General features: G+C 30.5%; 1 protein-coding gene across 47 annotated transcripts in view; it reads right to left on the reverse strand.

Annotated features, from left to right (window-relative positions):
* Positions 1 to 24,925, reverse strand: part of LOC130446725 (microtubule-actin cross-linking factor 1) — a 300,505-nt gene that overhangs the window by 114,743 nt on the left and 160,837 nt on the right. For 45 of the 47 annotated variants that reach the window (XR_008910192.1, XM_056783376.1, XM_056783344.1 and 42 more), the window contains 2 exons: positions 5,945 to 6,224; positions 2,070 to 2,983 (listed from right to left, as the gene is read on the reverse strand). Coding sequence is in view for 46 of the 47 variants with exons in the window: in XM_056783376.1 (XP_056639354.1) it covers positions 2,070 to 2,983; positions 5,945 to 6,224 (1,194 nt within the window). In the remaining variant the exon portion in view is untranslated. Of the gene's footprint in view, positions 1 to 2,069; positions 2,984 to 5,944; positions 6,225 to 14,533; positions 15,166 to 23,168; positions 23,429 to 24,925 lie in introns of those variants that run through there. The other 2 variants (XM_056783263.1, XM_056783269.1) reach the window with 2 other exon arrangements.

A 24,925-nucleotide genomic window follows, 5' to 3' on the forward strand; every position in this document is an offset into this window, starting at 1 on the left:
CGTGGTTCTGATCGTCAAACTGCGGTGGTTACTCCAACAAACATCAGAAAAGTCCACAAATTGGTTTCTCTAATCGTAAATTGAAATTGCGTGAGATAGCTGATGACGTAAATATATCAGAAAGCAGTGTGTATACAATTATGCATGAACATTAGACTATGAGAAAGCTCAAAGTGGGTGCCGCGTTCAGTCACAGTCGTTACAGTAGATCAAAAACAACAACGTGTTGATGATTAAAAGCAGTGTTTGGCCATATTTATACGTAATAAATAGGATTTTCTCGTCAATTTGTGACAATGAATGAAACATGAATCCATCACTTCACTCCAAAATCAAAACGATCATCATCTGAGTGGACTGTAGCCGGTGAACCACGTCCGAAGCGTCCACAGTCAGCTGGGAAGATTATGGCTTCAATATTTTGGAATATTGTTCATCAACTACTTCAAAAGGGAGAGACAATCACTAACGAATACTACATAGAGTTGTTGGATCGTTTCAATGCAAAAATCAAGGAAAAACGGCCTCATATGTCGAAGAAAAAATCACTGTTTCACCAAGACAATGCACCGATTTACAAGTCGATGGTAACGATGGTTAAATTGAATGAATTACACTTCGAATTGCTCCCTCATCCACCGTATAGTCCAAATCTGAACACTAGTGACTACTGACTATGGGCTGATCACAAAAAATGAACGCCGGTAAGAAATTCAGTTCAAATGAAGAAGCAATTGTTGAAACTGAAGCCTATTTTGAGGAAGAAGACATATACTTCTACAAGCGGGGCATCGAGAAGATAAAGAAGCGTTGGAATGATTGTACTGTTCTTGAAGAAGATTACATTGATGAATAAAATCGACATTTGCAAAAAAATGTCTTTTGTTAGTTAGTCACACGACTTATTAAGTGATAACCTAACCTAACCTAATCTACCTCAAAAATCCTAATTCATTGTTTTTAACATTTTGTAACGATTTTATGTTATTTTTTGTGTTTGTTTTGTTTCCTTATTGAAACAAATAATTATATGTAAATTGGAATTTCTGGAGCCGTTGGAGACTGTTTACATTATCTATTTCTCCAATTTTTCACTTTGAATCTTCTTATTATTATATAAACCATATTCTTATATTTCATTTTCATTCAATCGACTGCATTAACGATAGAAAATTTACAAAAGAGGTCACTCAACATTCTGGAAACTCATTTTTTGGTCACAGTTCCTGAAATGAAGTGATGTTTTTTGGAGGATGAGTAACCTAGGCACCTTAGCTACTCAAAATTAACTGTAATATATTCACATTATCTTTAAAGATATAGTTCGGTAATTCAAAAACAATCCAATTGTTGAATGAAAAAGATTATAGGGGTATATATTGTGAATTCTATCTTTAATGCTGATAGAAACTCAAATATTTTGGTTTGTTTAAACTTTTTTCCAAACAAAGTATATTATATATTGAACACTACTACTACACAGTCTTCGAAGACGATAACTTTGTTATGAAAACTCGCGTCAGACAATGTACTTGAGTTATGGTGTAGTGGTATTGTACACTGTGTGTTTGGTATATTTTGAACGGTAAGAAGATTACCCAAATTAAAATATTTGATTTCCTATCAGCATTAAAGATAGAATCTCTAATGTTTACCAGTAAAATCTTAATTCACCAGTTGAATTGTTCTTGAATTGAATAGCTAATCTGCCCAAATCACCAATTCTTCCAAGTCACTAATTCTCCAAAAACGACACTATATTTCAGGAATTATGACCAAAAAATGAGTTTACTGAATTTTCACTGACCTCTTTCCCCTATTCTACTCGGCCATTTATGATTGACATAGCCACACCAGTGGACAGAAGTAAATAAATTTCCGGAGTCATTTGAACCAGAATAATTGTACATGTTGGGACATTGTGATGAAGCATAGCAACACACTTTTGTGAATTTTTTATCAATGATATATAATAAATAGGCGATTGAATGAAAATGAAAAATAAGAAAAACATTTATACAATAATAAACTTTTTTCAATTGAGAAAAAATATTGATTTGTAAACTTACCAACTTATTTTTACACCATTCAATATGTTCTTGCAATGTTCGAAAATGAGGATTGGTATCTACGTTTCTGGTTTCTTGTACTGTACGAATATGCTTTGTGACGGTTCTTTCTTCCACTGGGAAACTCAAATTGGCCAGGGGACCTACGATCTTGTTATGCAAAAGATGTCTCATATTTACCCATCGTTCGTGTAACTTATTAACGCGTTTATCTAAATCACTAGCTTGTGGATACCTTCCATTTCTCAAGGTATTTACATCTGTTTTAAGCGATTGTATGTTTTGTTCTATCGTAGATAAATCTTGATCTATCTGATCGGCAATCTTTTTGGCTTCTAAAGGATGGATTCGTTCAATTCTTCTTGATTCGTTTTCGATCGCTCGTTCGATTGTATCTAAATTGGAATCGGTTTGCTTAATTTCTCTATGAACCTTTTCTGCCAATCTCTGCAGCTTCTCCAACCTCTTGATTTCCTCCGCGATTCTCCTATCTCTAACTTGATAAGCCTCCATCAATCGTTGCCAACTTCTCTCTATATTATCAATATGCAGCTCTGGTTCAACTTCGACTTCTCCTACGCTTCTGAAGTACTTTTCAAGTTCCTTAAACAACTGCGTGCAATAGTTTTTATCTCTTTGTCTTGGCGGAATCTCGTCAGTCTTAAACTTTGATGACTCAACGGCTAATTTTTTCATTTCTATTAGAGTGGGCGGGAACGAATGATCTTGCATAAGGGAATATTTCTCCCTTATCCACATATGAAGAGAAGAAGCGATTTCTCGGTATTCTTGAACTCTTTGTTGAGCTGCTGAATCATAGAGAGGATGGATCGGTGGAGGTTCTGGGAAGACCTCGTGCAAGGAGGAAATGTAGGTTATGAGTGATTTCTCATCTGGATTGTGGGTGTCGATATCTATAACAAAAGGAAGTTGAAGTAGTCAACTGTAGCTTAAATACAAATATAGTGAAAATAAATTTGTTAATAAGAGTCCTGGATTATGAGATAAACAAGAGGATAGAATAATTAATATAGTTGAAAAAATTAAAATAAAGCAAATGCGTTGATTTTTCCACATCAATAGTTTGTAGGAATATCTTAATAGAAAGTGAGAAATGAAAATTGAAGGAAACATATAATTTGTGATATGAAGAAGAACGTTTCAGTAGAAGAGACATCAAATGATGTCGATTATCGAAATCTATAAGTTGCAAGTTTAATGAATAGTGATAAATACCAAAATTCTCCGTTTTCTAAACTGATTTACCTTTTATTAATTATTAGACAATTAAAGTAAGTATTTAAAAAAAAACTTTAATTTTTAATATATAATATGAAACGTCAACAATTACGTAAAATAATTTCATATAATTATTATTAGCTTAAATATTTATTTACTAGTACAGTTGTAAAGTTGAAACAATAGTTTTGAACGAATGGTAATCTCGGTTTCAATGTTGGTTGACTTAACACGTTGAAGGATGTATTATTAAGCAATCTTATGAAGTCAAAATTTTATGCTATTAAATAAACGTTTTTCGATAAGGAGTTACTGTTAGGGATATTTAATTTATGTTATGTATAAAAACTAACATTATAGAAACAATAATTAGACCTATTGTCACATATTCAGCCGAAACTTTGACTACAAAGCAAAACCAGGAGAAAATTATTCTTTATAACTAAAAAAAATCTGGATCCATAGAGGATAGAGATGTTTGGAAAATTAGAAGTAATTTGGAGTTAATTAAACTTAACAAAGAACAAGATATGGTATATGTTATAAAAACTAAAAGAATTCAGAAGATCTGGAGCGAATTAATGAAGAAAAAACAACAATGAAGATGTTTAGAGGAAGAGAAGATGGAAGAATAAAGATTGGATTTCTCAGAAAAAGGAGGTTAATTAAAGTAGAACGATAAAGAAATAGAATGGAATATGAAAATAGGAAAAGGGGGTATTCTGGTCTGAAAATATGAAAAAAATCGATTTTTTGGCATATTTTAAGAGCTTAGATACTTAAGAATATGTCCTTAAACGAATTTTTAAAAACTCGTATTTTTTCCGAAGATACAGTAGATTTTGTGACGTAGCGTCTAAGCCGGCCGAGTGGGACGAGTTATTCTACTAGTTGTTATGATATCTCAAGTTCTGCCCGACCGACTCCTTTGAAATCTGGTGGAATTTTTTTTATATATCTCTCTATCGCGTCCGGATTGAATTTAAAAAAAACTCAATACAGAGTATTTTTAAAAAACTCGAAAAAGTTAAAGAAGGAGCAAAAAAATTAATATTTCATGCCGACGCCATTTTGTGAATTTTTTTGGCCAATGCGATAGCCAGATTAAGAATTTTTCAAATTTTTTTGTTCCAGATCACTACAAGGGCTGGAATCATGTAAATTAGGGTGCATCGTTTTTTTTTGTAGCCCCCACTTTACCGGTCTGGAATTTATTAAAATTCTGATTTTTTTATATTCTTAAAAAATCATTAAATACCATATAAAAAATGGATATTAAAAATGTTTTTTATTTTTTTCAAAAATTCCTAAAATTTAGGCTTCAAGAGCAGAATAACCCCTTAAGGCACTATATGTATAATAAGTTTTCACGTAATAAAAAAACTAATTATTCATAATTCATATTATAATTCAAATTATTATAGCTGAAGATGTGTGTATCGATATTAAGACTGATAACTATCACATTTTTCGAAAGAGATGTTAATCAATATTGGTCGCGGCATATAGACAGGAAAGTTATTGTTTTATTCCTGCTAAAGGGTTTAAACGTCTTGTGTTGTATACTACAAGTGATATATCTACAATTATTTCGATGCATCAATCAAATTACAATTAGACATAAAAATAACAAGAAGTAGGGTAGTTGCCAAAATAAAAGTATGAGAAATTAATCAGATATAGGAAACATGAAAAACTGATTCTTCTTCTTTACGTCCAATTTTACACGTGAATAATGGTTTCATTTTCTCTGGCAACCTTTTCATTTACTTGTGTCTTTCTCTGTTTTCTTTTTTTCCCAGAATTTATTTATTTGAATCCATTTATTTATTAGTTTACCCCATATTTTAATCGATGGTGTTTGTCCCCATCATTTTCTTCGTTAATCGAGCTGAATCGTTTTTATTTTTTTTAATTTACCCTACAGACGTGGCGCCATGTCTAATAGAATTTTTAAAAATACATTGACATGAATGTTTTTTTTTTAATTTTACGAATGTAATGTGTTTTACTAGGAGAGTGGTTCATATTCTGCTTCACTCACCTATTTTTCTTCAGTGTCATAAACAGTTAATTGGTGTTAACATCTTTTTTCTCCCTCACACTCAACATTTGTTTCATATATTAGTTTTCCTGTCTAAGTAATAACTTTATTTAGAAGAAGAAGTAAGTGATCTCGTCATTTTTTAATGAAATGTCTCAGTAAATGAATTACTAAACCCCAGTTTACATAAGAATTCTTTCAGACTTAACACCATTACTGCAAGGTTCGACGTTCTTCTTCTCCTTATTTTGTTACTTTTATAATGTTTTCTTCTTTTAAGCTAACCTACTTAATTTTTATCTCTATTTTTTTTGTATCAACTTTCATTTTATCACATTTCTGTAGATCAAAGAATTTTATTTTTAGAATTTGCTATTAACACTTTATATTTGGCATATAATATTATCATCGATATCTTTTTATATTTGGAAAACAAATCTAATAAAACAAGTAATTTCCGAAATGGTTTGAGTACTTGTAGGAAGCATAGAAAAGCGAAATAAGTATAAAAAGAGAAAACAAATATATCAAGTAAATAATTGAAAGTGTACGGATCTTTGATGATACCTATATAAATTATACATTATTTTACCTTCTGGGTCCAATAATCTAGTAACTCCATATTCTCGTTCGGCAATATAAAAAGCGTTCTCCATTCTATCTCTGGGTCGTTGTTGCCTTGCTTTTCCAAAATCTATCAAATCCGGTCTGTTTCTGTGAATGATAGACGTGAACGCCAATCCATCGCGCCATGATTTCGTAAAATCGACCACATTTACGCCGGGGTATCGGTGAGTAGTGCGTTTGGCCCATCTAAGCAAGTAATCCTTAGCCGAAACATTCGGTTCTTGACCAACAACTATATCGGAAATCTGTAAAGAAAATAAATATTGGATAAGATAAAATAATCGTTACTTAGATGCTAATAATACTTTTTTTCATTTCATTTTTTACTTTATTACGATCTTGTTGTTGTTTTAGGAAATTTGTATATACTTTCTGGTAATTAGGAATTTTCAAACGTTACTAATTGAATGATTTATTATCTCAGAATGCTAAATATACTGTTTAGGTAAAAAAACTTTGGATACGTTGCAAAACCTTTGTTTAAAAATATCCGAATTTATTCTACTTCTAATTTATTTTTATTTGGAAGGTTCTGTACATTGAAGTACAGAATAAAAATTTAGAAAAATGTAGTAACAAAACCTATAAATCATCAACGGATACTTATATATTGATTTTACTGTCAGATTTTGATAACAGCAAGTCGCATGGCAGAATTTGTAGAGAATATTATGTAGTCCTTAACAGGTTATTTGGAACAAAAACAAAAAACAGTATGCCGAAAATTAAAATGGTTACGTCAAGAGATAAATACAAAACTGAATAAAATTAATGCCCCACAGGCCATAACATGTACGTGAAATAATTGGCTTTCGTTAATAAACCACTGTTGCCTTGAAGTGATTTCTAACGTTTACAGTAAAATTGTATAAAACTTAGCGAAAAGGATCAGATTATTATCATTGTAATGTAATTAATAATAATTAATCTTCTAAGAATATTTATGCTTATAAACGATGGTTCTTTCTGGTTATGAATTGATTACTTCGACGAAATAAAAATACACCAAATAATAAAGATATACCAACATAGACAGAGTCAATTCAGGAAGATGTCGATTTGTATTTTGATAGAAACTGAATAGAATGATTAAATTCAAATTGTGTGTTACAGAAGAAATTGAGGACGATCGGGATGTATCGATCTGAAGGAAGGACAGTTTATTATTTAGGTGTCAGCTTCATCTAGCATCTTTTCTCAAATATATTTCGCAATTGGAATCTTATCCGCTTATCCGCATTTTCCAATATTTCACGATTTCGTTCGTGTACGTATCATGTTCAAATTTTAGTCGTGAAAAAGTTGAAATGAGGATTTCTGTTTATATTTTCTGTCTTGGCAACACATTTTTCATGTCTGTCACTGGCATCTCCGGGTGTAAACTTTACATCGCTGAAATAACCGCAACCAAAACATTTTCTCATTAAAGTGCAGTGAAAAATGCTTTGATAAACTTAATACATTATTTAGCAAGGTAATTGTAAAAAAATTGGTATATTAAGATTGATATTCATTCTTGGTGGAAGTTCGTGAAGACTATTGTACCTGAAAACATCGATGATAAGCTTTTATTGATCAATGAAGATCGTTATATTTTTGTTTACCAAAATTCATTGGAAATACGTCGAGAATACGCAATTTATTCTTTATAATGACAAGTTCTTACATCGTTACTGAAAAAATTATACGTTTAACCACCTAGAAGGTCCAATTAATGGATCATCCATCTTACAGCCCCGATTAGTATTAGTATGATTTATATTTTGGAGCTAACTCAGTCGGAGTGAAAACGCAGCTTCGAAAACTTGACGAAACTTATAGAAATTATTAATCTCAATGAAACATAATTTCAAAAACAATAAAAATAGTTTTAATACTATATATTGTCATATTTGTTGTCGTAAAAAACATGCTCGTTTTCGTACTAAAAACTTGCAAAGGTTAATTAATAACACAGGTCAGGGAAAAAAGGGGTCACATAAAATAACGATATATTAACGACAAACATACGTGAAGGCTGTCGTTAATTGATTTTTATTTAATGAAAATAACAATTTGAGTGAAATGCTAAAGTAGAAAAAAGCGAATCCTGAAAATGAAAGTTATCTTTACGATTACAATCGATAACAAGAAATGTGGGACATACGCCTTAATTACAAACAGTATACGTATGTATTTGTAATGTGCATTGTCCCCACGCTTTGACATTGGCATACTTTTCTACGTAATTCATTTTAGTTTCATGGTTAAAGATGGAGACAGACTCCACCTTAATAGGTAATTGGAATCTCGGTGTTTTGTAAAGTTATATTTTTATTACAGGTATGTTTGGAACATCTGTTCATTGTATTCTAAGAATTATTCTACATCTTTCCAAGGATCTTTCTAATATGATTTAATAAATAACGAAATGGTGACAAAACATAAACAAGATGAAGGAATTTCGGTTGATAATATAGAAGTAGATAACGGGACAAGTAAATCGTCTTTGAAATTGCCAAAAATATTTGCGGAGTGACTATCTCAGAAAGTAATTGAAAGTGGAATCAAGAACACAAACACAAATTTAGGTGAAAAAGAAGAAATAGAAGAGCCTACAATTGAAGTGAATTGTACTTATCCGCAATATAGATAATTAGAAGTTTTAGCACATACAATCAAAGGAAGATAAGCCAAGGCAAACATTTCGCATGACAGTTGCAGACTTTAAACATTAATATCAAAAAAAAGCAGACAATAACGAGTTCAAATATTTCTTGCGATTTTACTTATGCTCATATTTCATGTTTCTGGCATTCACGAATGAATTCATGAATTTATTAATGTGAAAAAGAACTTATAACTTATATGGCAGAAACATCGAAGCTCTGTATACTCTAGATAAGTGATATATACTTAACTATAAAATATAATGAGAAAGTATCAACCATAAGTTCTAGTAATGAATTGGTTTTTTTTAATTGATACTGAAGGACTTTTTATAGACAAATTCATCCCCTTTCTACCCAACAGGGAGGAAATTATCAAAAATCAATATGTTCATTGGTTTCTAATTTCTGAAAAAATTTTCCAACTTCACCTCACTTTGGGTTAGAAAATGAAATCTTATTGTTCATCTACAAAAACATGCTTTGCTCCTTGGCATAACTTAAAATTTAAGTGTTGGCAATTAAGTATAAAAAATCTCTTTTCCTCTTTCGATATCCAAGGTAGACAATTTCTTATTTCATACAATTATCAGAATATATACGAAGAATTGAGAAATTGAAGAAATCATACACAAAATTACTTCTCTACTTTCCAGCGTTCGGCCATTTGGAATCATGTTTGCACTTTTTTCGTCATATTCTTCAATATTAACATAAAAAATACGTTATATTATGGCTTTATTTCACTCTCAAAACACGGTAGCAAGATATCCAATTGTTTGCATTTTCATAAAAACCTTCGCAACAACTAACTTATCGATTATGGAACAAAAGCTGAGCGTAGAAAATGACTGAATTTTAAGTGAGAAACACAACTTATATTGTTAAGAGCTGAATTATTTGGTACACAAAACAATTATCACCTTAAATCGCGAAACCTTTGAGATTATCATAACCAATTTAAATATAGTTTGGAGGTAATGAGATAAAGAGTGGAGATTGATCTAGTTTCTGTAATATGTTTCCAGATTCTGATTTTAACGTGTGAATTCTCAAGCACAGGAAATATTCATATATCAAAATATTTATATATAATACAAAAAAAATAAAACAAATTATATCATCGAAAATATTTATATACAATGATATAATTTATATTGTTTTTTTACAAAACATTATTAATAATATTTATACTTTCATATTACGAATGTAACTAGCTGGGATAGCGCAAAAAAGTTTTTTATTATTTTACTATTTTATATAAAAGAAGATCGGGAGGAGGAGAAAACCGAAAGGGATAGCATTCCGGGATGTATACTCCAAAAAGTTTTTTTAGTACTACAGTGCAAGATTCAAAATGACCTACATCTTGTTGAAACCAAGCTCAGCCTCACAAGATTCCTTGCAAAGCAAGGTCGCCTCAAGAAGCCATTGATGAGATTAATTAATGTACGTTCTGAGTCTAGAGCACCTAGATCTAGAATTTTCTCCATTGGAAACATACAAAAGAGATGTTCGTACAAGAAACCTGTAGAAGTCTTTGAAGCCAACACATATACCGGAATTCTGGAACTGATGAGCTGTAGGTTTTAATCTTCAAGTTGCAACGCTATATAACTCCAAATCTGGGAGACAATATGTATAAAGTAATGCGTCATGTAAGCTAATATCAGATTATATTTTAGCAAACATTGTAAATCATATAAACAGTTGAAATGTTTACACAACAATGTATACAAATATGTATATTTAGTATATAATAAACTGTTAACAGGAACATAAATGCACGGTTAACTTTTTCGAATTACATTCATTTAGAAATATTTTTTATTATTGAATACCATTTGCCTGATTTCATATATTACACATAGTAACTAATATTTTTTTTAGAACAAAACCTCGATGTTTCAAAATATTCAGCTTATTGTCATTATTTAGTAATCCACTGTTTGGTATGAGAATGAAAATGTTGATTCTCTTATGCAAATGCTTTGTTCGCTTCTCTACCTGAGAATTTATCAATTTTAAAGAGAATTTTATTTCATTACATAACTTTCGTGGATAATACTTTACATAAAAGTCTTGTCGTTTCTGGATATTTGTTATGTCATCTTTCAGTTCATGATTTACTTCGTGTCGAAAACATTTTAAGGTTATTATAACATATTCCCATATTGGACTTTTTTGCAATTTAGAAAAAAATGGTCAGACCAAAACCAGAAGAGGATATCTGGAACTGTATGATTTTTGAGTTTCGCAAAGGGTAGTAGCTCGACAAAAAATATTATCGATGTTAATCCAAGTGCATTACACGAAGGTAAATTCCAAAGATGGTTCTCTGAATTTAGAATAAGTAATTCTTTGACTCCTACCGAACGGGAAGACCAACAACATCAGACAACCAAATGCTAAATGCAGAAGTAGACGTGAATTCATATCGGAAAATCGAGGAATTCACAAAGACTCTTAACCAACCTTAGTTGACCTTCCTAGAACATGTAGTGGAAAAATAAGAAGGGCAGGTGTTGGGTGGAATGCGATTTCGAACACCAATATACTTTTTATATAGAATATCGAATAAGAAATCTAAAGGTAGCCCGTATCCACTGATTAACAATCCACCATTATAACGAAGGACATAATATTTGATATAATCAATATCTGAAGAGATACAGAGGAGCGAACGCATGTACGGGAATAGTTGGTAACAAGAAATCTAGAAATTTGTGTGAAGACAAGATCTAAATTTGAATGAAAACAAGATGAAACACTTGGTATTGAAAAGTGGAAATGAGCAAATCGCTATCTGATAAAATTGATAACTTGAACAACATCAAAGAATATATCATCAAAAATCCAAACGAAATATTATATTTAGGAATAAATATCAATGACAGGAACGAAGAAATCAATGAAAGTTTATCAAAAATTGATAGAAGTGCAGTAATACTACTTATGACATTTAAATCAAAGATTTACAAAAAAATTTACATATATGGAGCTGAACAAAAGGATCAAGAACAAAAAGGAAGCAAATATTGTAAAAACGAAAAAAAAATACTGGGATTTATATACTGTGTGGACAGCCGAATGGGTCAAATGCGTCAATAAATAAATGAGGGTTATCCACTTCCCTATCCACTGGTAATGGGGCTGTGCACCATCTTATTGAAATCCCAACAAAGAAAGCACAAAAATTTTGGGAAAAAATATATTTATTTTTCAACGTAATCTCATTTTAGCTCCTTACACTTTTTCCAGCGATGTTTAATAAGAATCGACAAGTGCCTCAAAATAGCCATTAACTGCCGACATCACCTCTTCATTATTGGAAAATCTTTGACCACTGAGCCACTTTTTCAAGTATGTTAACAGAAAATAATCTGGGGGGAACCAAATCTTGCAAATAGGGAGCAATTCAAACTTTAATTCATTAATTTTGGCAATTGCCATAGCGGATATGTGAGCTGGCGCATAATCTTGATGAAACAACACTTTCTTCTCAGCTAAAAGCGACCGTTTTCACGTTGCAATGAGTTCTCATGTCCAAATTTTGAGTTAATAGGCGATGTACCGCATTTTTTTAATGCATACTATGTCTGCTAGATGGCGCACTTTCAGTCGAAGATTATCCAGTACCGCTTTTTGAATTTTCTTTAACATTTCTGATGTCGTAACCTCATTTGGTCGACCAATGCAATGCTGTTCTTTGCAGGTCGTTTGTAAAATATTTTACTGTTGATAACGAAGAAGCAGTCTCACTCTGAGTAGAATATTGTTAAGCTAATGCCTTTCAAGTAAAAATATTGTAACAAATAACGATGACCAATTATTTCCATATTCACTGGAAACGTTCACTATTGATGGCTGCCAAACAAATACTAAACAACGTGGCGTCTTCTAATTTGAAACATATGCTTTATAGATTGTGTACTTTCTAATACAGTGGTATTTTTATCTCTAGGTCAGGCCAGGTACTTTTGGGTCTATACTCGTCAACAAAGTAGTGCTGTTCAAAGTTTTTTCCATTGTAAACTCAGAAGTGCTTCGGAGTATTGAGTGCCTAATAGTTTTAAGATTGAGTTGAGTTCAAGTTTACAGTTCATTGACTTCTAAAGTGATTTAAGATATATTCTCGAATTTCAATATTTATATCAAAAGATGCCTTTCAAAATTGACAAGCCGACAATTATATTGAAAATTCTACAAGACAATATATGTTTTTAGAGAATATCGCGTTTTTATAATTTTGGCATACATATTGTATAAAAATTATACCATTAGATTATAATGTTCTGGAATATAATTTAAATGAAAAAAGGTTTGCAAATCTCTTGTTAGAATTAAAATTGCGATAACGAACGTTGGTAAAATATTTTCAACATTATAATTTTTAATATGAATCGATGTCTAAACAATTGCGATTATTATGGTAAACAATAGATAATATTCAGCTTATTTTTAAACGTAAACCAGCATCGAATATAAAATAAAACGTACAATAGCTAAACAACTTCAGAATATTTCCGGCTTTCTCAACTTTAGTATTTTAATTGACCCAACGGTAATTTGTTGTTTCAGTCACAACAGGTAGATCACGATCAGAAATTCGTTAAAGAGGATGACGATTTGAATATCTAATGCATAAATGTCGTGAGCTTCGTAGGTATGCACGCTATAAATCTTCAATGCCACTTAAGTGTACCTTAAATTCAATTGCATTAACCACACGCCAACGATTGTAATTTAATTTTTTTAACTGAAAAATTCAAGTTATCGTATGCTATTGTAGGAATTCAGTTGATTTTATATGATAAGGTGAGATTTATCAAAATTTTTTTATTAGTGTCTACAATACAAAAACTTTTTCCTGATGTTAATCATTCAAATGAGATAGATCGATATATTTACTACCAACAAGACGGTGCTCCACGGCATTTTACACGTACAGTTAGAAATTATTTAAACGAGGTTTTGCCCAATAGATGGTTTGGAAGACGTGGAACGATCGAATGGCCGGTCTGATCCCCCGATTTGACTCCACTCAATTACTTCTTATCGGGTTATTTAAAATTTAAAGTATATTTTAATAGACCAGACAATATCGCTGATTTAAAAGTTAGGATAACGGAAGAAATTAACAAAATATTCAAGATTCAACAAAATTAACAAAATTCCAAAATCGCCTCGGTTATTGTCAAGAAGTGAATGTTGGTCATTTTGAACATTTAATTTAATTGTAAAGTACATTCAAAAATAAATTCTAAATATTATGCGACATTATCATCTTCATTCTACGTAAAATTTTGTGATAGAGACATAATCAAAATTTTAAACATTAAAAATTAATTTTCTTAGTTATGATTACATCAAATTTAAAAACAGAAGACTAAAATTACTTTCCAACAAGGTGCCACACGACTCCCTTCATACTGTAAATTGTCAATTTGAAAATAAAAATCGACCTATTTCTGGTTGTTTTCACATAGTAGATATTAACGGTAAAATTGAATTTATTCCATACATATGGACTGCATTGTATATTACGAGTACATGTGCTGAACTTGCGTCGTTCATTCTACTAGTGAACTAAATTTTTAATTTAAAAGGAAATACAGACGAATAGAGATTCTTGAAAATAAATAATTATATACTTTTGTTGGAAAATTTGAATGGAAATCCGACCAAAAGTTAAGAATTTACAAGTGACTAGGAAGAGAGAATATGTGTGTTGAAATGGATGAAACAATATATATTCAAGATTAGAAATGTAAAAAAATGACGTCAAACAGTTTTGCATCCAAACTATCATTTATTTCCATCATTGATCACTACTGTATAAATTTCCATAGCTTCATTAAAATTGGATTACTAGATTATGACATTTAGTTACAAAAATTGAATACCTTAACCCTTTTTGCTCCAAAATTTTGAGTAAGTTCTTGACCTCCTTCTATGCTCCTTAAATCCGCTCTTCTCGTCAAATCATCGGCTTTACTTTGTTCTTCTCCTCTTGTCAATGTAGTCACTTTCCTCACTATTCTCGTAGTTATCCTTCTTTTACCGTCTTCACCGTTTCGACTAGTTTTCACAGATTCAAACGAACTGCCAACCAATTCTGTAGAGAGCTTCTTTCTGGTGTAAACGGCCGTTAAATTGTCGTGATCGGAAAAATTGGTTACTATAGGTGGACCCATTGGAGTATTCGAAGGAGATCCAGGAACTGCAGCTTGGAGAAATAAACGTTTCGGTGTGCCTGATGGCGACGGGTCTTTTACGAATCGGTACATCGACATATTTAAGTTTGAAACATCGGATGTTTCCAGCACTAATAGTATAACAATCAAGTATTTTTGGAAACGGTCATTACTTAGTATTTCATAATTTTGAATTTCATATTATTAACACAAATTTAATCATTTTAATATTATGAAGTACAGTAGAATTTGAAGCAGATTGTTTCACTTAACTTATTAAAATGGACGAAGATGCAATGAGTGTCCAGTGTTCAAAAAGCCTTATGATTTTATGACTGAAGCTATAATCATAGTAATGTCAGCAAAATAACTGTTCAGATATTTTTAATTATTCAATAGTTTTCATATAATTTTCATGTAGTCAAAGTACTTATAGAATTTCTGAGAAGCCAGAAATTATCAATTTAGATACATTCTAGCGTTAAAAATATCTCAATGACAACTAAGAAAAAATAATTTCTATTAGGTTAACAAAAATCTGAGTCTCTGTATACTCTGATCTGGTAGAGTCAGATGAATGGGAAAATTGATCAATTAAAAGAATTGACATCGACATAGTTTTTTCATAATGTGGAAATATGTTGTACTCTCTCTCTTATTTTGAGAATTGGGAAATTTTCAGATAAAATTATTTTTCAAACATGAATTACATAATAAATGAACATTTGCACTTTCTGTAAAGAGTCATGAAACAAGAAAGCTGAATGCAGACAATATATGATGTTAAAGCTTGATAGTTCATCTTCAAATGCAAATGCAAATTTTAAACAATTTTAACCGCTATGGGAAAGGCTCTATAAAAAACAATTAATAGTAGTGTCTTAGCAACTGAAAATCAAGAGGCATATTGCTACTGAACAGAGTTCCAAAGTTTTTTAATAAAAAATACAGTTCCCACTAAAATTTACGAAATTTTCCCAAAAATTTCTATATCCGAATATTATTTCAACATTTTTTCAAATAATACAATCTATAATAACCAATAAAAACAGTTATTTTTATAGTTGTTCTTTAGATATTGTTTTTTACGTAAACTGACAATTTCTTAGCTTGTGCGTAACGCATATTTGTTATTGTTTGTCAAAAATGTGTCACATAGTAACAAATACAGTTTATTAATTAGAGCCTACTATTTGATAACTTGGTACCAAGTTTTCTAGGTGTTTTCTAGATTTTTATACTCCTTATTTGAATTTTACACTTAGTTGTGTGAAAAGTTTCTTATTCCAACCTGAAGTTAACAGTACTTATAAGTTGAGAAATAGATGTGCACATGTGAGTGGAGATTCTCACTAAAACTTCAGTTATTTTTAACACTTAGTTTCTGTTACTGAGTCGTTATTTGTTTTTGAAAAGTCAATACGCCTTATCTTCATTTATAATTGTAAAATTTTGGGTAGCTGAATTCAAACGTGTTCGTCCAAGCATGACTGATGACAAGCGTTCAGAAAGGCTAAAAAGCTGCAGTAACCAGCGATAACATCCAAATGATACTGGAGGAACATCGGATTATGTTAGAGAGGTAGATGACACTTATAAAAAAGCGCATTTGCCATATACTGAATGAAAAATTATATATGCGTAAGCTGTCAGCGCGTTGTGTACTGAGTTTGCTCATTTTGGACCAAATTCCCATCGAATGACTATTTCCCAGGCTTTATAGATGCAGTTTAAGCAAAATGAGTATGATTCAAACTGTAAATGGCATATTGATCCACCAGCACAATTCACAAATGAAAAACCATTCAAGATAGAAATTGTAAAAAACGGACCTCATTTAAGAAAAAAAGGAAGTGCTTTTCTATATGGGTAACGTCCAGAATTCGGCGATCGCCATAGCTCAAATTCACGAGATTTGGCGCCTAGTAACTTTTTCCGGTCTCCTCACTCAGTTTCACTTACTTAAGAGATAAAAAAGTTAGAGTAACGGACTAAGTATACAGATTTAAAAAGAGATTTTGGAGAATATCTTGTTTTTTATTAAGTCGGAAAATTATTAGAAAAACCCCCCGTAATTTATTCACTCTGTATATATTTTCAATTCGTTTTGGAGGAAATTTATACATTTTTTTGTATCTAATGAACAGAGGAGTCGAACTATCGTGAAAAATCTGGTAGTTTTTCTAACACCTGGCAAGGCAATTTTACATTTTTATTTAATCACATTATATATTAAAAATTCTAATTTGAATACAAAGTTATCACTGAAATTTATGAAAAATGTCGGCTTTTCAAAAAAAGTTTTATTATGTAAAAAAAAATCTCCTTGGGAAGGTAAATTATAAGTTATTTTGTAACTGGCAGTCAACGTGTTAATAACCAAAAAGTTTAAAAAGTTGAATGATGTTAATTTTTTGTTAAAATTTATTACTTTTTATGCCATTGATTAATATATTGATGTGTTTATATTCAATAAAATACTTGAATTAAGTAAAAAGTATAGGTAAAAATACAAGAACTTGTTACGTAATGTAAACGGTTTACTTTCCCGTAAAAGAACACAAAATACAAATACTGTCTCGGATATTCACACCATGCATAACTGTAACTTTCCTTTTCTGTCGCTAATTTGTTATAGTCTCGCTTTGGAGTTGATTTAAATAAGAAAAACGGTGATTACAATTTGAATTTTTTCAAAGATACTCAAGTTTCGTAAGAGTTATTTACGTTAAAGTCCGGGAAGTGATTTCGTACAGTACGAGATAGATTTTATGGACGAGGCGATGAAGGAGCCGAGTCAAGAATATCTAATCTAGTTTATTACTATTACGATCTTCTTTTTGAGAAAGCAAGTATGCCACTAAAAGTTGTACAATTGGGTGAGAATTAAATACGGGTTTTGTTCCCTTTGCTCGAACTTCGACTGATTTATAAAACAAAACAATCATTCATTATCACAAATCTAAAATTATTGAAGCGCAGCTACAGTAAAAGCCCGAAATCAAGAGAGTCACATATCAAGATCAAAAATTCAATAGAAAATAAATTATGAGAAAGGCCAGAGGAACAGTTCAACAACATAATTACAAATTAATATGAGGTCAGAGGGAAAATGATAAATCTAATGTAAACAGAATGGAAATTTATAGACATACTAGTAGAGTTAATTTTGAAGAAAGGGAAAAAATTAGACCGAAAAAGAAATAAAAATAGTTACAACGTTTAAGAAAAAAATGAGGCTTATAATATAATGTCACGATAATTTATAATAATCTGCTACTTTTTCACTACATATTTTGCAGCATTACCTTCTCTTTACTATAAAAACATTTTTATATCAAAACGTTGGTGGAGGAATTAGAAACTTGCCCCTATGAATTTATCCTATTTGCCTTTTCCACAATGTACTAGTATATTTATTTCGGTATGTACAGAATTTCGTTTTCATTATTTTACCTATTTCCACTTCGCAAAATAAAGAATATGTATAGAAAACTTACTAAATAACACTTAGCGTTAATAGAAAAAGTTTCTGTCTAAATGAAGGCACGAGAAACGTATCATAAAAGTTAGCTTTTATCAAGGTTTCATTCGATTCGAAGGTCACATTCGTCTATTTTTCATTAGAAATTAACCACGTTCAACAAATATTGTTATTAAAATGAATATTCTATACTGGGTGTTTTTAAAAAAATCGACTTTTTATACAAAATTGGACAAAGCAATTAGATGAATAATTAAAATATTCAAAATTTTGTGGACTTCGGAAGCTTTTTAAGTAATAATAAAGCTATACTTTAGTAACACAAATATGTAATTTGTATGAATAATAATGAAACGACTAATGGGCACTATCAACAACCTATAATATCTGCTAATAATTAAAATTGCGAGAGACTGCGAAATTCTACAGCATTACAAGTCTGGGGGCGTATGACATATAGAACGATGATCTTTGGCAGCTAGAGCAAACTCACATCCTAAACTTCCTGAAAAAATTGAGCGTCTCAAGTGTTATAGCAAGAAAAGGGGACACAATAGATTTTTGGTGTCGGAAAGTAAATGACACCCTGGTAGTGAAATCAAACTAATATTAAAAAAATTCAGTTTCGGAGACCAAATGATTTTAGCCACAAATGGTTAGGAATAAATTCATAGCTAACTTTTCCCTAGTGCTATCTGTTTTGGTCTACGCCTTCACTTATTTGAAATAATTCTAGTTTAGATTGTAAGAGGAATCATATCTGTAATTTATTCACTATCAAAGGAACTATGATGACATTATCGTTAATTCCAGTAAATAAATTTCATGTTTCTAGCACGGAGATGGAAAACAAAGATGAAATAAGGTTACAGACTGAAGTAGTCGCGATTACCAAGAGGAGATATCGTGGTAAAAATATTGAGTATAGTATAAATAACAAAACAAGTAATCTAAGTAAGTTTAGTTCAAAATGATTTAATTATAAAAATAAAAATTACCGAGTGTGCTTTATTCCATACTGGATAAGAGCATTGCTAGTCAAGGGCAGTATTGTGAGGGCGATTAATGAAAATTTTATGTTACCAATTTGTTTTCAATGCAATTATTGGAATGAATTTCCTTTTTTTTGCTTACACTACTAATTAATCTGCATCTTTACATCTGCATGTTTACATAAAAATCTATTCTAGTAACATTTTTATTATTACTTATCATTTACAAACAAATTATAATAAAAAATAAACAGTAATTAAGGACAAACTAAAATCTATAAAAAAAATTGAGTTTACTCTAAGTATCTTCGTAGGATTTCTTATGCAAATATATTTTTATTTGGAAAATTGAATGAGGTATCAACTAGGCTAATAAATGTTCTTATTTTCTAAGTACAATGCATTTTTAACTAATTTTTAGAAAATTTATTTATTAAAATATTCTTGAAAAGATCTATCTTGATATATTTTTAAATCTTTAGCTATATCTTCCAATAATAAATGAAAATGTTAGGAAAGAAGGACATCTTAGTAACGAAGAACAGAAAACAAAATAATGCAACACGAAGTTAAAAAGAAAGAAAGAAAGATTCAGTGAGCGATACACAAATTATAAACAAAGAATTTTAAATAGGACAAAAAGAAGAAGAAGAATCAAAATATTAGTAGCAAAAGTGAATACGATAAAAGAGATAACTGAAGAAATACGAGGGTTGTTACTAAAGTTTTGAGGTATACAAATAAAAACAAATTTTTATAATTGGATGTGGCTTATTGTTTGTCAAAATATTCTCCGTTCAAATCAATACAATATTACATGGGTTTAAGCCAATTGTCGAAAATATTAGGAAAGAAGAACATCTTAATAACGCAGAACAAAAAATAAAATAAGCAGAGCGAACTTAAAAGAAAGAAAGATTGAGTGAGCGATACACAAATAATGAACGAATATTTTAAATAGAACAAAAAGAAGAAGAAGACGATTAAAAATATTAGTAGCAAAAGTGAATATGGTAGAAAAATAACTGGAGAAATACGAAGGTTCTTACTTAAGTTTTCAGGTTGACGAATAAAAACAAATTTTTATAATTGGATGTGGCTTATTGTTTTTCAAAATATTCTCTATTAAGATTGATATACTTTTGTATGCATCTGAACTAAAAAGCATTTTTTCCATTCCGAGGAGGTGCCTCCAAAATATGTGATTTGAAATAAACCGCCTCTTCAGGTGTAGAAAAACGTGGACCTCGCAGTTTATTTTTGATCTGCGGGGATAAGAAGAAATCATTAGGTGGCAAGCAAACAGGATGACCCATCATTTCGATATTTGTTCAAAAACGTTTTTGTTTGAAATGATGTGTAAGAGTTAGCATTGTCATGGTGGAGAATGATTCGTCTTCTGCGATTGGTAATTTTTTAGAGCACTTCTGGCAAACAAATGCTAGTGTACTATTTAGAATTGACCGTTCTACGTTGCTATAATGGAACTCTAGCGACATATTCAGTTATTCCGAAAAAGCAGCAGCCATTAGCTTCAAAGTACTTCGTGCGCGAACATCTTGTATTGGATTTGGCTCGTCTTTGAAAATCGAAATACAATCGATTGATGTTTAGTTTCGGGTTCATATAATTAGATCAATCAGTCGTCACCTGCGACGATCTTATAGACGTGTTTTGAAGCACTTCGATTGAATTTTTTCAGTATTTATTTTCACTTGAACTTTTTTCAAATTACGAGGTATCCAACGCGAAGAAATCTTTTTGACAGCCAAATGTTCATGTAATATTGAATGAATACGAGTAGAAATAATGCCAGGTATGCCTCAATCTGACATGTATGTGACATGTGCGACTACGAATGAAGTAGTAGCCCTCGTAATAAAGCTTGTGATGGAAAAGTAGGAATAGAAAAAATACCTCATAACCAAAATAGCGAAATAAGGAGAGGATTAAAATAAAAAAGCAAAGTTGGAGAGAAAATTGAAGAAAATATAACAAAATTACATAGGAATCAAAATAGTCAATTGCAGATCCAGATAAAAAGAATAGGAAGAAGAACAACAAAGGAAATAAAAGTTGTCAAAGTAAAGGCCAAATGTAGGTAGAAATGTCGTCTTGTTTTATAGCCATTACTCACTACGATTGAAACTATGTAATTTGAGTCATTATAAAAAAAAAGTGATTTGAAATTAGGCTTCGACATGGACGTTGAAAAAGTAATTTGAATAATATTAGAGAGCATGAAAGTACCCAAACAATACTTTTAAATTTTAAATTAAAAGCTACAAATTATACACTAAGTATAAACACATCCTTATACGATTCTAATGATAAGAACTAGAGAATTGATAAGAGATAAGAGATATTAACTTGAACATGATATAACGTTTAACGAATATAAACTAATATATTAACCCTATTAACTATATTATATTATTTATATTAGATGACAATGATGAAGCTATATTTTTATATTAATTTTGCCAAATAAATAACGGACGAAGGATGACTTTTATAATAGTGATAAAGCTGGATAGAAATGATTCTTCAGATATGTGTTTTTAACAGACTTTGCTTTAACTTAAACCTTCGATACTCAAACGGTTTGGTTTGAATTACAGATTGCTCGTATTAAGTTATACATAATATGACTGTAACAAAACTAAAAATATTTTTTATATATTAGATATAAGTACAATACATTATGTTGAAATGGTTAAAGGCCATTTTAATAACAATTTCACTTTTACTATGACTAGACTGTATTCAGAGTAAGTATAAGGAGACATACTTTATCAATAAACATTTCATTATTTTGCCGGTATGCGGAATAATATCTGCCAGTTCTCGTGATAAATTTCGACTACATCATTTCCTATTTGATTATATTAATAAAAAGGCTTATTTCCACTATTTTTCCTATTAAAACCAACGTGACGAAGAAATTCCATAAGTAATCACAAAATTAAAGTGTTTATTACCAAAAAGACAAACAGGGAGTACATAAGTTGTTGGTAATTGACGTTTTAATCTCGCATAAAGGTAGAAAAGAAATTGAAAACGTAAACAAAAATTTATGCGTTTGGAATTTTCTCACAAAACTGTTTGAGAACCATTTAGTCTAACTTAGGTCTAGAGTTAAATAATTTATTATCAGCACATAAAACTAATAACAATGCTGCAAATGCTAATTTATGGCGGGCAGTTATTACCAAGAGTCATCAATCAGAGTCATTGGAGACTAAAATGTTAACTAGAATATACTAGTCTTCTAAATCCTACACATATTTTTGAAAATATAGTCCATATAAGTATGAAAAAGTCTCGAATATTTCGGAAATTACTTAAACGGTTTTACTTTGTGAAGGTTATGTAACATGAGCGATCTTATAGCTGCAATTACATTGTTGTCAGATTCTCCGTTTCTTTTTACAATATATAATTTTGCAAATAAAAAAACTCACTATAAAATGACTCTGTAATTTTGAATTGAACTAATGTCAAAGAAGTATTTAATAGTGCCTTTACAACGCAATTAATTAGTATCCAACAGCAAAAAAGTAGTTATAGTGCTTAAAAAAATTAAACGGAAGGTCAGGAAACATGAATGATTTCCTGTCAACGTGAAGGAAATAACATATACGAAAAAAAAAAAAGAAACTAAACCTATTAAAAATAAGAAAAACTGTATGTACTTCATAATATTACGAAGAAATTGAGATGTCTTAATATTCATTTAGTACTTCGAAGTAGATTCAAGAATCCTTACTTAACAACTTAAATTACACATTTTAGTGTATACTATATGTTTCATATGAGAAAATGATAAGCTAAAAATATACTAATTCATTCTATAAATATTCAGCACCTTAAAAAGTTAACCGTTTCCAAAAATACAAAAGTGAACACAAAACAATACCACTGTGACACCAAAACACTCCCCCGTATTCACATCTACCCGTTTTTCTTTGTTGACGTTTGACAGTTGTTCTCCCAGTTGTCATACGCCTAATGTTTTGTTATTATTCAGTTAGTATTATAATTTGTTACGTTAAAAGCAAAGCCAAACAAAAAAGATCGCGATGGACGTCAGGTGTGTTCGTCAGGTGAGAGTTGCCGGCATGTACTGAAAAATTGAATGAGCATCGCCGTTAGCCTTGTTCAACAGAGCGTAGGATAATAAACAGGGTCGTACGCGGGCGGGGGCCCAAACGTGGGGATACAAAAAAAAAATATTGTTTACATACACATACCTGTGACAAAAATGGTATGACGTTGATATTTGCTTAAGTGGGTTACCTTCAATTTATTTGTTAGAATGATTGTATGGATCGAGATGTTTTATAATAATTCTGAAAGCGTAATATGCAATTATTTCTGTCACTGATTCTTTTTTTACATAATCATATGTATGTTGAACATATACGTAATTTATTGAAAAATGAATTCCTCTATGAAAACTAGTTGAAAGACCTTGAAATAAAAATATAAATACAAACTTACTTCATTTGTTTAAATGTTTTCTGTAAACCATAGATCATGTGTACTATAAATTTCAGAGAGTCTTCATTTTATGAACTATAGTTGAAATTTGTAGTATTTTCTTTGCAAACAAAACGACAACAAAAAGTTATATATATGACACTAGGTATTTTTTTACTCTGAAAGTTCGTTACCAATTCCAGGGTTTAAAAAAACTAGAAATCATGCTTTTAAGCCACATCAAACCGTACACGAAGCACCCTACGCACTTTTCACAATAAAATCTTTTTCAATGGTTATTATTTTAAGCTTATTTTAAAGAAATTATTTTTAATCTTTTAGTTTGATGCGCTTTAAAAGGGTTTTTTATTTTTTTAAACTATATTTATTTTCCACTTTTCAGTTAGATTTATCGTCAAAAATAAAATTTTTCTTAAAATTCTAGTCATTAGTATGTAACATGCCATCCGGCTTGTTACGTTTTTCTTGAAACAGTTTAAATATTCCTTTGTTCACGTATTGTGGCACATTAGTCACTTCGGATTTATTTATTGTAACTTTCGAGTTTTTGAAGAAATTAATTTGTTATCTCCTTTCAACTTGATTCGATAAATTCAATGAAACCTTGGAATATATTCTACCTATCTACACTCCAAAACAAATGAAATTTGTGATTTAATTCTTCAAATTCGCTGGTAAGTTTTTCTTTGTTTTTTTCATTATGCTCACAAAAATTCCTGTTATCTTTATGTATTTCCTTTTGTTTTAAGCAAATTTCCTATGATAGTTTTCATATTAATTCGTTTTTTGTATTTATTGGGGAACAGAATGAATAAATAAATCAGAAGTGACTACTGTGCCACTATATATAAACACAGGAATATTCAAAATGTTTGAAAAAACCCGTAACAAGCCGAATTGGATGCTACATCCCTTCTGAAATTCGTATTTTTTATTTATTTGGGGAACAGAACGAATAGAATAGAACAGATTTCTATTTGGTTATATTTTAAACAATATAAATACAGTTTTTTTATATGTTAAGAGCATAAACTCCTTCAAAATGTTTGAAGAAAAACGTAACCTGAGAGGGTGCACAGAAAGGATTTCCTGTCAACCTTAGAATTTATTTCACAAAAGAGA

The sequence above is a fragment of the Diorhabda sublineata genome, chromosome 1, assembly GCF_026230105.1.
Source record: "Diorhabda sublineata isolate icDioSubl1.1 chromosome 1, icDioSubl1.1, whole genome shotgun sequence".
Lineage (NCBI taxonomy): Eukaryota > Metazoa > Arthropoda > Insecta > Coleoptera > Chrysomelidae > Diorhabda > Diorhabda sublineata.